This window comes from Aspergillus welwitschiae (genome assembly GCF_003344945.1).
Source record: "Aspergillus welwitschiae strain CBS 139.54b unplaced genomic scaffold BDQ94scaffold_26, whole genome shotgun sequence".
In the NCBI taxonomy this organism is placed as follows: Eukaryota; Fungi; Ascomycota; class Eurotiomycetes; order Eurotiales; family Aspergillaceae; genus Aspergillus; species Aspergillus welwitschiae.
The window spans coordinates 382,019-395,538 of NW_020798720.1; the positions used below are offsets into that span (position 1 = coordinate 382,019).

The 13,520-nt window shown below is 51.5% G+C and overlaps 5 protein-coding genes and 1 non-coding gene across 6 annotated transcripts; 3 read left to right on the forward strand and 3 right to left on the reverse strand.

Annotated features, from left to right (window-relative positions):
- The first annotated feature begins 79 nt into the window (after positions 1-79).
- On the forward strand, positions 80-1,963 carry BDQ94DRAFT_180768 (TauD/TfdA dioxygenase family protein). The gene is made up of 6 exons (XM_026773717.1): positions 80-309; positions 381-508; positions 567-881; positions 949-997; positions 1,050-1,181; positions 1,227-1,963. The coding sequence occupies exons 1-6, from the start codon at positions 144-146 to the stop codon at positions 1,400-1,402; spliced, it is 966 nt and encodes a 321-aa protein (XP_026624092.1). The 5' UTR covers positions 80-143; the 3' UTR covers positions 1,403-1,963.
- Positions 1,231-3,505, reverse strand: BDQ94DRAFT_180770 (transcription factor domain-containing protein; the record flags this gene model as incomplete). The annotated part of the gene is made up of 2 exons (XM_026773718.1): positions 1,231-1,934; positions 1,986-3,505. 2 exons carry the CDS (start codon positions 3,503-3,505, stop codon positions 1,451-1,453), a joined length of 2,004 nt encoding a protein of 667 aa, XP_026624093.1. The 3' UTR covers positions 1,231-1,450.
- Positions 3,506-4,038: 533 nt separating this feature from the next.
- On the forward strand, positions 4,039-4,151 carry BDQ94DRAFT_t196. The gene has a single exon. It is a non-coding gene; the product is annotated as a tRNA-Leu (tRNA).
- A 640-nt stretch (positions 4,152-4,791) lies between these two features.
- On the forward strand, positions 4,792-6,389 carry BDQ94DRAFT_147955 (alpha/beta hydrolase). Its single transcript, XM_026767110.1, has 4 exons — positions 4,792-5,049; positions 5,103-5,241; positions 5,308-5,416; positions 5,468-6,389. The coding sequence occupies exons 1-4, from the start codon at positions 4,855-4,857 to the stop codon at positions 6,312-6,314; spliced, it is 1,290 nt and encodes a 429-aa protein (XP_026624094.1). The 5' UTR covers positions 4,792-4,854; the 3' UTR covers positions 6,315-6,389.
- A 1,704-nt stretch (positions 6,390-8,093) lies between these two features.
- On the reverse strand, positions 8,094-10,130 carry BDQ94DRAFT_180772 (TolB family protein; the record flags this gene model as incomplete). Its single annotated transcript, XM_026773719.1, has 1 exon — positions 8,094-10,130. The coding sequence occupies one exon, from the start codon at positions 10,128-10,130 to the stop codon at positions 8,094-8,096; it is 2,037 nt and encodes a 678-aa protein (XP_026624095.1).
- A 1,455-nt stretch (positions 10,131-11,585) lies between these two features.
- BDQ94DRAFT_147959 (uncharacterized protein) lies at positions 11,586-13,279 on the reverse strand. Its single transcript, XM_026767111.1, has 7 exons — positions 12,982-13,279; positions 12,738-12,925; positions 12,498-12,682; positions 12,327-12,444; positions 12,208-12,275; positions 12,121-12,151; positions 11,586-12,069 (listed from the first exon to the last, which is right to left on the reverse strand). The coding sequence occupies exons 1-7, from the start codon at positions 13,153-13,155 to the stop codon at positions 11,736-11,738; spliced, it is 1,098 nt and encodes a 365-aa protein (XP_026624096.1). The 5' UTR covers positions 13,156-13,279; the 3' UTR covers positions 11,586-11,735.
- Between the last annotated feature and the right edge of the window lie 241 nt (positions 13,280-13,520).

Genomic DNA, 13,520 nt, shown 5'->3' on the forward strand with positions numbered 1-13,520 from the left:
GCACCCTCCTTAACGCCGAAAGCCGATCTATACACCAGCACCCATCAAAACATAAATATCGATTATCTGCCACATACTACCCACATCAATTGAATTATTGTACATCATTTGCAATACACAGAGATTGCTAAAGTATATCTACAATGCCCCACCCACGCATCCACTCCACCGGCTCCCTCGACGCCTTCAACCCCATCCTCGTCACCCCCGTCATCGGCACCGAATTCCCCAAAGACAGCTGCAACATCGTCGACGACATTCTCAATGCCCCGAATGCCGAACAACGTATCCGTGACCTTGCCGTCTTAGGTACATCCTATCCCTATCCCCAACCCAACTACCCCCTCCCTCAAACAATAATACTCACAAATACCCAACAGTCGCCGAACGCGGCGTCGTCTTCTTCCGCGCCCAGCACAACCTCACCAACGACCTCCAAAAACACCTCATCCTGGAAATGGGCCGCCTAACCACCCGCCCCGAATCCCACGGTCTCCACATCCACCCCGTCACCAACGCGCGAATTCGGCGACCCGGATCCTCAAATCAGCACGATCCACTCCGAGGGCCGCAAGAAACTCTACCAGGGCTCGGACTATACCCGTATGGCGGCCGTCTGGCATAGTGATATTGCGTTTGAGAAGGCGCCGGCGGATTTCTCGAGTCTCAGGTTGACTCAGTTGCCTGTGACGGGAGGCGATACGTTGTGGGCTTCCGGGTATGAGGTTTATGATCGCATTAGTAAACCCTATCGCGGGTTTCTGGAGGGGTTGAGTGCCACGCATGTCGGGGCGGGGTTTAAGAGGATGGGCTTGAAGGTGTATACTGGGGAGAGAGGGGCGCCGGTCAATGTCGGGGATGAGTTGGAGGCGGTGCATCCGGTATGCATCTTTGTTTGATTCTGATTGTGATGAAAGGGGGTGGGGTTGGCTGATGGTTACTACTTAGGTTGTCAGGACGAATCCGATTACGGGGTGGAAGTCGATCTTTCCGATTGGTATGTTCATGTTGCAGTGGGTATGTGTGAAGTTGTGTGCTGATGAGATTAGGGGCCTTTCCGACCAAGATTAACGGATTGAATCGTCGAGAGAGTGCAAATTTGCTGCAGTACTTTCATGATCTGATCACCTATGGTCATGATCTACAGGTGCGGTTCAAGTGGAATGATCCTAATGATATCGGTACGTTGGATGCCTCTTACTATTAGGCAGCTACTGACAAAATAGCCATCTGGGATAATCGCAGCGTGTTCCATACGGCCACCGGTGACCACGAAGGATTCGGGCCCAGAAGTGGCAATCGCGCTGTCGGCGTGGGCGAGGTGCCATACTTTGATCCAGAGAGTAAGTCGAGGAGGGAGGATCTGGGGATTGAGGATACGTTGTCTCCGGCTCATTTGTAGTTATGTTGCTGACGGTAATTTGATGTCGAATTGGGTATCTGTTTTGGTCTATTCTGGAGTAAACCAGTTCAGTCCGTCGGACATATCCATGCTTAATAGGTCGTTTGACCATATCTCCGGGAACATGTCGCTGAATGTATGCCAGAACTCAGGTGTATCTGCTGTAGCAGACCCCTGTCCATATGTATCGTGTCCGGTGAGCCCTCCCATAGGTGGTAATGGATACTGAAAGTCAAACCACCCAGCCGATAGCTGAGAATCCCCAGTAGTTAGTTCTGTCTGTGCGCTGACACTCTCGGAATGTGGTGTGGGGATAGCATCCTCTTGTGTTTGTGATTCACTTGGCATGGAATCGGCCTTTGCTGCATCATTCACGTATTCCATCACGCGGTTGATGATCATCTCCAGGCCGTCTCGATACTTCTTCAGACTAGAATTTCTCTCGGCCATGACGAACAGCGCAGAAGAACAGGCTCGCAGATCATTCGACACGGCTACTGTCCACAGCTGGGGGGCTCGGAAGAGGCAAAGACTATCTCGTCAGGCTAATTCTATTGCAACAGCAGGAAGTGGAGGAACTCACCAAATCGTCAATCCAGCCATATACAATGAGTTGACTAAGAGAAAAGAATATCCCGACGAATCTCGCTGCCGCAGTCGCTTGAAGCACTGACACATCTGCCCCGAGGCATACAAACATTTCTCAATTAGAGGATCCCTGCGCGGTAAGACTCCTATGAACCGCTGAATGAGCATCCGAATGGCGTTGTTCCAATGCATATGAACAAAATCATCCTCGTCTGGTGCCATTGGTGGCAGCGATCTTTCGAATTCCTCCAACGCAGCCATCAGAGGTGTTGTCTCTGGGACCAGTGTTGCGGTGCTCTTATCTGTCCGGTAAATCCGGGTATGGATTTGCGACATTATGCGCTGCAACCGAGTCAAGGCGATGAATCTCCGAAGACTTCTTCCTGGCGCCGGCTCACGCGGGGCCACTGAATTCCGTAGTGCCTCTTCAATCAGCTGGTCACTGGTACACGAATCATCCAGATCAGCCGGCGCATGGACATCGATTTCGTCTTCCGGAACACTGAACGGCCGTCCCAATGACCAGGCCACGTATCGCTCAACCAGGTAGACGGACCAGAACAACCGCCGGCGCACCTGCCCTTCGTACGGTCGCATTCTTCGATACTGGGATTCCCGGTGCAACCCTAGATCGATACAGATGCGCATGGCTAGACCGATAAGATACCACACTCGCGTGGCAGAAGATGTTCGCATGTGATAGAGGACCAGTAACATGAGGGCTTCGAGATTCGTATAGGATTGCGATTCGCCTAGTGAAGGTTCCAGCTGTAGTGCCGTGGCTACAAAGGCGCTTGGTGGCGTGGAGTCGTAGGTCTCGGTCATTTGTAGGATAGCTGCACCGATGGCATATACCATGAATAATTTGAACCGTGCAGCCTCGCTCGTCACATCCGACTGAGGCTTCTGCACGGTCGCATGCAGCTGCATCAGCTCTGAGCGATCCAGGAACGGGAGACGCGTATGCATGTCCTTGAAGTATGCATTGAGAAGTCGTATCCCAACAGCATCGCTTGGTAATGTGGTGCTGGCTGCGGTTCTCTCGCAAGGCAGAGCTTGAAGGTGACTGCCATTGATGGGGATGGACCTAAGCCAGACGGCGTTCTGCACTAGACGGCCCAGATCTTCTGCAATAGACATGCCCGATGAGGGACCCAGATATGCCAGGTTCTCACTCCCTTCATGGCTCATTGCCATCATCGAGACCACACCAGCTCGGGAGTCACGGTGTTGCGATTTTGCGCCCGTCGAAATCTGTTCCTGTGGCGCATCCGAATCCGGAGGAATTTGTTCCAGTGCAGCAGCCAGCTGTGCTTCAAGCACTTCAATGCGATGCACCAAAGCCCCCTTGGACATGGCATGGTGCCAGGATGGAACGGACTCGGATCGCAGACAGGGCTGCTTGGCGGATTCGCAGCCGGTACAGGTCGGATAGCCGACGCATCGCTGCTTGCGCCGGTGGCAGCGTTTACATGACTTGGGGATGCGTTTGCGAATCCTTCCTTCAGCGCTCATGACGGGAGGTGAAGGTTGCAGCGAAGAAAATGGAAACAGGAAGCAGGGGATGATCAGCCATCCCTGATGTTCCCCGCATCTTGGATGAATTGAATCCTCTGCCGAGGCGCCAATTAGTACTTAGTTACCGGGCTGGGCGTGGCGGATATGAGGCGATGGTGCCGCCAACGCACGCCATCGCATTGGTGACTGCTTTACGGGCCAACCAACTTGAAGCATTTGATACGGTCGGAAAGGTAGCCGAAAGGCAGTCAGCATTGTGTTCGAGGTGAGGCCGAATATATCCGCAGATAATAGATCAGTCCGTAGTAGCAAATTCATCAGCTTCATCACCACCCACAATTCTCCGATCGGACTGTTCGGAAAGGGAAAAGTTAGAGTAAACGGCAGGCTTAGAGAGCTGCAGTAACGTGTAAATGATATACTCGCGTTCCGGTCACTGGAAGGTAGTCACAAGCAAAACACAAGATCGTGTCTATAAGTAGAAGAAACTTTCAACATGAACGCAAGTTTGCGGCCAATATCCCAATCAAGGCAAGATGGCCGAGTGGTCTAAGGCGCTGCACTCAAGTGAATTCGCTTGTCCAGCTCAGCTGGATGTATTGCAGTCTCGAAAGAGGCGTGGGTTCGAGTCCCACTCTTGTCATATCCTTTTTCTTTTTTCTTTTCCCCCCGCTCGTTGATCCCTCGGGAGGATAATTGCATTGTTTTTATGACACATGGAAAGAAGACCACAACAATGCCTTTCTGACATTGTCATGCATATGTCTTACCCGTCTCACTATCAGACACCTTCTTTTTTCCATTATGGTGATGTGCAAAATTCGAATACATCTCAACCGCACACTCTCCATCCGATGGCAGTGTTTTCTCGCCTCTCTCGCAGAATGTATTCAATCTCACCTTGCCCACGTCACAACTTTGGCCGGCAAGGAAAATATACCCCGATCTGTCGGTCCATCCCATCATGCCAGCCTTATCGGGATGATTGTGTGACAGTCCAACTGTCCCGGTTCCCACCATAGCCTCAATGACTGGATGATGCACTGCTGGCTAACTCCCCCAATCAAATATCGATCACAGCCTTTAATAGGCTGAAAAGTACCTAGCTGTTCTCCGCAAGCGTTCGATCCTCAATCCAGTCCAACGTTCAATCCAAGGACTGGATAACTGACCAGCTTGGAGATCCGTGGGGAAGTGGGCCGCCCGACCCAGACTTGCCGTCTCACTCAGCTAACAGCTTAGTTCTAGACTACTACCGTATATTAGCTGCTGCTCCAGTTCCCCGCCTTCATCACCATCGGCTTATTCCTCCCCTCCACAATACTCGCACCCACTGTGGACAAATAATGTCGACCGCTAAGTTCAGAGTCACCGAACATATCATCTCCGCATGCTATGTCCGGGAGTATGCGGGCAGTACCGTGGACCAGGAGGATGTGCTGCATCTCCACATCAAGCAATACACGCCTCGCGATCTACCCGATCCCGTCCCAGCCGATGCTGTCACTATCATTGCAGCCCACGCGGTGGGCTTTCCCAAGGTAAACACTCCCCTTTCAATAACAATCGATGGAAGTGAAATGACCAGGCATAGGAGCTCTACGAGCCATTATGGGACGAGCTTCTCGTACGATCCGCTCAATCCAACTTCCACATCCGCGGTATCTGGATAGCAGATGTCGCCAACATGGGCATGAGTGGGGTTCTCAACGAAGATAAACTCAGCATGGACTGTGAGTGATTGCAGACCTACTACTACTTCCTAGCCTCGAAAATCTCTTGCTAAAAATGTTTTCTAGGCTCATGGATGGACCATCCCCGCGATTTGCTTCTAATGATCAATCATTTCCGCGATCAGATGCCGCGACCGCTAGTAGGAGTGGGCCACAGCTTCGGAGGTACCATCATGTGCGTGTCCACTCGCTCCCATCGCCGGATTATTACTGACCTTTCCTTCAGTACGAATTTGGCACTGATGCACCCCCGTCTACTAACCTCGGTTATTCTCTTCGATCCGGTAATTCAACGACTACCACCCAAGATGGGCTTTGGTGCGGACCCGCCCGGTCCTGTCAACTTCGCCCTGTGGCGTGACGACGTCTGGCCAAACCGGGCGGCAGCAGCAGCAGCTTACAAGAAAGTCTTTAAGAAGTGGGACCCTCGGTGTCTCGAATTAATGGTACAGTATGGGTTCCGGGATCTGCCCACGGCCCTGCATCCCGACTTGGGCGACAATGTAGACGCTGCCAACCCGCCGGTCACGCTGACCACGACCAAGTATCATGATGTGCTGGGTCAGATTAGGGAAAGGTTCCATGCTCGAACGTCTGATGGCCAGGCACAGTTGGATCGCTCAACCCATGCGGACGTGGACCCTTCTGTTGCTGTCCTTCCGGTGTACCGCCCCGAACCGCCCAGCACATTCAACAAACTGCCATCGCTGCGACCGTCAACACTCTTCTTGCTCGGAGAAGCGAGTTACTTGAACCTCGATGATCTTCGGGAAGGGATCAAGAGCTGTGGTCAAGGGGTTGGGGGAAGCGGGGGAAGAGACAAGGTCAAGGAGATCATTCTACCCAAGCAAGGCCACTTCTTCGCCTTTGAAGCGGTCGGAGAGACGGCCAGCCATTGTGCCAGCTGGTTAGATAAGGTTATGCGCGAATACCGAGTCGTTGAGCGGGAGTGGAAGGAAAAGAGACAGAAAATGGCCAAACGGGACCATTTGGTGCTGAGTGAGGAGTGGCACAGGGTGATCAAGTCTCCCAGTTCATTCCGCGCAGCCAAGTCACGGAAAACCAAACTATGAGGTCTTGGTAGCTGCCCTCCTCTTATACCTGTGCTTTGATCTACAGTAATAATACCACTATTTCATTGCTCCAGCTAAAATGTGCAGTGAGAGTCGGAATGTCAGGCCTGACATTCCATGTCATATCCACCCTCAGGATCCATTCTTTTCTCCAGTATATCAAGTAATATTTACTCCTAAGAAAGAGGGCGTTGAAAGTTACTCAACAGGCTCAAGGCACAGGTATAGTTAGAAGAGGCGTCATCTTATCACCTCACACCGAGTTTGCACTAGGAATCAGTCGCATTGTAACAAAGGTGATGGGAAGAATACCGAGCGAAGACTGCGCCGAGGATCAATGACGATGACACTAACTATATAAAGTTAACAAAGCTTAGTATTTTAGACTTTCCAGCCAGAAGTAAAAGCATGGGAGCAGATGTGTCATATCGGTTGCAATACCCACGGTGTGGGCAAATGCCCCCGTGGGAATGTAACATTGTGGGGGCTGGGGAGATAGTAGTTGCAACGTCATGGGCTGCTTACTCAGAACATGAAAGCATCATAGAAGTTGCCTCCGCACGCAGTTTTGCATGCTCTCGGTAATAGATACAGTGACTACTCGTGCGTGCACGCTGTGAGTGATGAATAAGTCTCCCTAAGATTGCCGATCAATGCCACAATCTAGTATACTGTAAGTTGATACAATATTCAAAATTCGCCTAATATACTAACACTATTATAATCGCTTACAGGACTTCCTAGATATTGTTTGTATTGGTTACAAATAATGTCACAAACTGAATGACTGCAAATAATCCGAATGATGTAAAGTCGGTCCAACAGTAACTCTAACTGCCCAACTTTCGTCATTGCTTGATCTGAGCCTGGTATAAATACATGCTGGCATCCCTCAATTCTACTGAGCAGGATATGAACCAGACCTCCTTAACACATCATATTATTGCCTTTGCCCCTAATTCATAGTATTGTCTGCACCTCTCAAGAGGGACATAACAACCATGCAAATCGTAACTGTCATCGCACTTCTTGCGGCCAAGTATGCTCCCTGACTGTCGCATATTCATTCATGGAACCATGTACTGAGGTGATCTATAGCCTTGCCGTCGTACAGGGTTGTAAGTGTTGGTCTGGAGATAGTGTGGATCTGAAAGCGAGCCAGGATTGTTGCTCCAGCGAATGTTGGAACGGTGATGATGGCAGTGTGAGCTTTTCATGATTATATCTATGTACGAGACAGGTTTGGTTATATTGACGAGATGATAGTGTGATTCCAAATGCCTTGGTGATGATGTGTGGGATTATGCGGTATGTTGTGCGGCGGAAGATGAATGTAGTGATTGCGATTACGGCTGTCATCGTGAGGACTTGTAGGAGTACTATATATGAATAGTTAGTCTGGAATCTTTCGCTGTTAAAAGATCAAATGCTATGGAGTCGACTTCGAGGTCATTCTCTCTGACAGGTTCTGTTAATACGATCTATATTCGTTGCATACTAGTCTCGTACGTATATAGATAAGCAGTAGGTAGAGTAGAAAGTGCAGAATATCACCATCATCAATTGCCCCTCCGTATTGAACCGGAGTAGCAAATTTGCTTGAATTAAGCAGTATATCCTGCTCGTCCAACAATCGCACACCGGGTCGCCAAGATCAAGTCGAACAACGGGTTTATTTCATCCTCTCCAACGCGTTATGATCACAACTACTTGTGTAATTCCTATCATACATCAAACGTCACATATCCTCTAAAAATCAGAGCATCTTCCCGCCACCAATCAAAGTACCTCCCTCGGCAAGAACAATGGCATCGAATCCTCCCACATCGAGTTGGTCATCAACTTCTTATTCCCCCCATCCGCATCCATAATCATAATCTGCCCATACGGCTGGAAGGTATCATCATACAGCGCACACTCGAACCGGAAACCGTACATGCCGGTAGACCACATGATCTGTCCATCCTGCGACCACACCGCATGCGCATCATTAGCACCGCTGCTCGTCAACACGCGTAGATCTGTCCCATCCGGCCGGATAGTACACACATCATAGTTGTACGTGCTGGTTTTGCGTGTGAATAGGATGAGCTCCCCATCGGGAGAGAACTGGGGCAGATTATCCCATTCTGTAGTCAGGACGGTTGTCTTTCGCGTCTCGAGGTCCAGCACTCGCAGCCCGATCTCGCTGGCGTTGCCGTAGGTGGCAGTGTCGGCTCCCCAAACCCGATACACCACCTTCTTGCCGTCCGGCGAGAAGCTCGGGAACCCGCTGTTCAGGGCTCCATCCTCGGTGATGGAGTAGCTGCTGTTCACGAGAACCTCGGAGTAGCTGCCGTTGGCGGTGGCCCGCACGATCCATCCGCCCGAGGCTTCTCTCGTCTCGAACCAGAATCCGACGCCGAAGACGAGCCACTCGCCGCAGGGTGACCAGCTGGGCTGGTAAGCGCTCAATCCTGTGGTTTCGTCATCGCTGACAAAGTCTGCCGTGCTGGGGTCGTAGACGAGTTGCAAGTCGCCTCCGGTTGTGTTTAACGTCACGATGGACGAATTGCCCAGCTGCTTCTGTGTGATGGCGATGCGTTCCTGGTGCGAGATCTGAGGGAAGACGTCCGTGAAGCGGTAGTCCCAGTCATTGTCCCAGCTGTAGAGCTGCTTGTACCCCGCGCGGATGCTCCAGGTGGTCTTTTCGTAGACTACTTGCTTGCCGTCGGGGGACCACGCCGGGGACCGGAGGGTCGCCGAGGTCGTGTTGACGTAGAGTCCCGCGGTCGTGTAGAAGCCCTCGCTGGTACCTCCTTTGAGGGTGTAGGCGATGGTGCCGTTCTTGTCCAGGTACTGGGGGAATTGCTTGACACCGGAGCCGGCGACTTCCACGCGCACATCGGTGCCTGTCTCGAAGTCTACGGACATGATGGTGGAGTTGGCTGTGGTTATGGTTTCTGGACGATGGGCATTGTAGGTGTCTTCCCGGGTCATTTCATAGTAGACGATGCGTTTACCGTCTGCTGACCATTTCGGAGATCCAAGAGAGTAGTGTGGCTTGGAGATGATCTGACGGAAGTCAGAGCCATTGGGACGGATGGCGTAGAGAGAGAGTTCTTGCGTCGTCTCCCAGCCCGTACGGCCGAGGAAGGTCGGTACGCCGTGTCCGTCCCATTGGGTGTTGCGGTCCGAAGAGAAGGCGATCCATTCGCCATCGGGAGACCAGGCAGGACGGAGATAGCTCTCCATGAGGGAGGAATTGGGGGCAGTGGTGGGCGTGTTAGTGAGGTTCCACTGCGCGCCGGTCTGCAGATCAAGGATCCAGATGTTTGCCTTCATGTTGTTGGCGGTGGAGACGTAGGCTGCCAGACGGCCATTGGGAGAGATAACAACGGAGTCTTCCACTGCAGGCGTGGCAACCAATTCCTGGAGATCGGAGCCGTTGGTCCGTACGCGGTAGATACCGTCACCATTGCGCTCGCTGGTGAATGTGATCCATTCTCCATCCGGGGAGAAGGAGGCGTGGTACTCGTAGACGGGGTTGGAGAGAAGTGGGCGTTCATTACTGCCATCAGTGTTGGCAATGTAGAGTTCGGAGGTGCCAGGAGCAATGCGGTTCATCATAAACACGCCTTTCTGCCCGACAGAAGGGGTGCTAGAGGAGGTAGGGACAGTTGAGGAGCTGCTCTTAGAGGCAACCAGCCCTCGGGGCATGTGAGCGCGTGCTTTAACCATGTCATCCATGTCCATGTTCGCAGTGTGAGCGAAGGGACAGCCTCCAAGGGCTGGGACGGCCGCCAGGCCTAGAAAAGAAATGAGGGAGCAGCGCATCGTTGCGGAAGACTGCCCGGATACCCTGAGTCTTGAACTGTTCTTGACAGAGCGACGCCTGAGCAGGGCACTGACGAGCGAGAAGACGGTGGTATTTATGCATCCCGGTCTGAGAGAAGAAGCGCACTTGCCCCGCGTCTGATGCAGAATTTGCTGAACGATGCTAAGCGTGGAGCCCTGTTTTGGAGACTCCTCTTGCGCGGGCCTTTGCTACAGGGACGGGGGAGTGATACCGGCTAAATCATGTACCCGGCGGATATTGAGATAGTCATGCTAGTGTGGGACAGATGGAATCCATGCACAATACTTCTGCTTCATAATATAGCGAGTCCTGTGCGGACTGGGATAAATGCAGCCACATACTTTCTGCCTGGTAGTCTCCTCCTGGTAGCAGACTGCTTGGGTCTAATCGGAGCATATAGTATATTAGATCATCCCGCGGATTACTTTGCTATACTTCTGCTGAAATCCAAGCATACAGATTCGTTGGGCATACAGACGGCCGGATGTTGGCGGACACTCGAAGTATCAAATAAGTGCTGTACATCCACCTGCCAAGAGTCTAATGATTTGACGCATGAATCATGACGCGGCCGAAGACTTCTTTCTCTCCGATGTCCGTTGTCCGACCATTGTCTGCAGCAGATAAGATGAAATAGCATTGTGCGCGCATCCATTGGCGCGGAAGTTCAGGGCTGAGACCCCACTGCCCAGATGACGGGGCGCTCGGACAAACGACCCTTGTTTTCGTGACTGTTCATAGTATAGGAACGACATTGAAGAATTTGTTGGTTGTGTCATGCGGATATCCTGGGTCCTGCAACAGGGGATTAGAGACATCGAGATTCAGGCACATCGTTGAACATTCATGTTCATCCCCTTCTGCCATGTCTCCATCAAGCAGGAACCCCATAGGCAGACTAGGGGGAATCCGACAGACATGATGTGAACGGTACAGGCGTATTTGGCGCTCAGAACCCTGGAGAGATAAGATCTGCAGTCCCCGTCGGAACAGATCAACTTTCCTGTCTCCGATGTCCGACATCTCCACTGTGAGACCCAGTTCAACCTCCTTGCTCCGGTGTCATTCGATGGCGATGAAAATTTGTCCTACTAGATACCAGGCCATGATGATCACAACCAAGCGAGGAGTCCACTCTTGCTCTTGGAAGATGCCATCGGTTGTGAATCTCCGCTGCAGGCACATGTCCGGTACCGAGAGTAATCTAATCAGATAACCAGCATCTGATAACCGGGTGTGCTTTTGTGAGAAATAGCGCCGCATTATGAAATTTATCAAGGAATGGGCTATAGTAGCACCAGCACATTACCATAGAAGAAAAAGATTTGCAATCGCAAGGTGTACAGATCTGACACATACCTCTGGACGAGATTGGATGGATACTTATAAAGCTGGACAACACATTTCCGTCTAATGCTAATTGACTGGCACCTGGTAGAAGGGAATAGGAGGGCCAGAATCTGCAGGGGTTTTGAAATAGCCGGGTAATCAAAGTGGCATTAGGCTCTCTAGCTCTATTCAGTAGCACAAAATTATACGTGGGGAACTTTTGCATCCAACCATGCTTTATCGGTCCGGATATTCTAAGCACTTCGCCTTCCCATGGCCTTCACCTCGCTATGCGTCATAGAGTTGGTCACTACCTCTATCGACGTTCGTTTCACGATAGCCATGCTCAACTGTGGCCACAGCTTGGAATCGCTGTCTCTCGAATTGATCGGGCCGTCTTCCACATCGAACCTAGTATCGAAAAGAGTATCTCCCCACACCGGTCGTGCGCTCTTCTTGGCGGTCAATGTGTGCAATGGAAACGAGCGGGATCTCGATCGGGAATATTCCTTGTTCCAGAATCCAGGACGAAGGAGGGGTCTAACGGAGGGTGCAGCAGCAGCGATGACTCCAATGGATGATTCCAGGCTGTGGGGTTGTTAGCATTGTGCATGCGTATTTGTCAAGGAACTGACTCACAAAGCACACATGTAGAGATTTATGTAGTCCCCTGGTAGTATGTTAGAAGTGTTATGGCTAGAGCTGAGTCGACATATGTTCACGTACACGTAGGGTCCGATGACTCGGTCAAAGTGGAAACGTACTGTGTTCGCGCAAGTGCAAAACCCGCGCTCCTGTTATGTCATAGTTAGCATACCACTAACCTAAGTATAGAATAGACTCACGCAAATCCCAGGGCCATGAGTCCACAAATGGCTGCCTTCACTTTGATCGGGATCTTAACCTTCCATAGAAACACGATCGGTAGGATGGATAGCACAATGTCTGTTCCTGCGGCAATTGCTACGCTGGTGTCTTAGCAGGCGATCCCAAGAAATGTCAGAGGTTATCCTTACTCCCTTGCGCAATGGCTGCCCCATTAATTGCAGACTTTGGCCAACAGGTCCCATCCACTCTTTTGTCCCATGTTCGGGCCGCCGGATCACACTGAGGGAGGACGATGGCGGCATCCAGGAGGCTCGTGACCGTATTGAAGGCAATGAAGCACCAGAAGAATATCTTCCACACCTTGGTTGTAAGACTATACGCAGTGTCAGCTTTTGTGCCATCAAGTTGCCCTCAGGTCTAAGACATACAACAGCCTCATCAAGAGAAGACTGATGGAGATCTTCAGGAAGATGGTTGAGAACAGTAGCGGGAAGAGGCACATCCGCAAGAGCTTGGTGCAGTATACAGCACGGTCGACATCAAGGGTGTCGTAATGACGCCCTAGACCATACGGAACTGCAGCGAGAATCAAGGCCATGGCAACCAGAGTGGTCAACTGAGTCATGGGTATCAGTGAGAAACGTTGAACAGTCCTGCAAGCGCAGCCCTTACCGTTGCGAGGAGGTTGAACCAGTCATCCCAGGACAGAGTCCTCATGACGAACTTTCGCACGTACAATCGCAGCAGAGTCAGGACGACGGCAATGACTGTGGTCACAATAGTCGGGATAACGATGACGGATGCCTTGGAGGCATTGTCGTCAACCGCCCGTATCCAGAGCAGCATGATGCATCTGACCGAGCAGCACCGCTGAGGAGAAGAAGAAACAGACCAGCGCAGTCATTCGTATTCTGTGGAGGCACCAACGAGTACCGGGGGTAGGCTCCAGCGAAGGACTTTGTACCCCGGGACAGACTGGAATAACGAAAATCTCTGACCCTGGCAGGCGTGCGTAAGGCCATCAGGGGATAGCCAGCTAAGTCAACCTAATCGGTCTGGCTATGCCCGGAAGGGCAAGAGATCGTGGATCTCCATCCATCCAGACCGAGGTCGAATGAAAGTTATGCGCATGAACCTGGTCCGTGGGTGCAGCCGGACTCGCCCGAGATCTCTTGATGCCTTGTTTAGGGTGGATTAGAGGTGTGCCAATA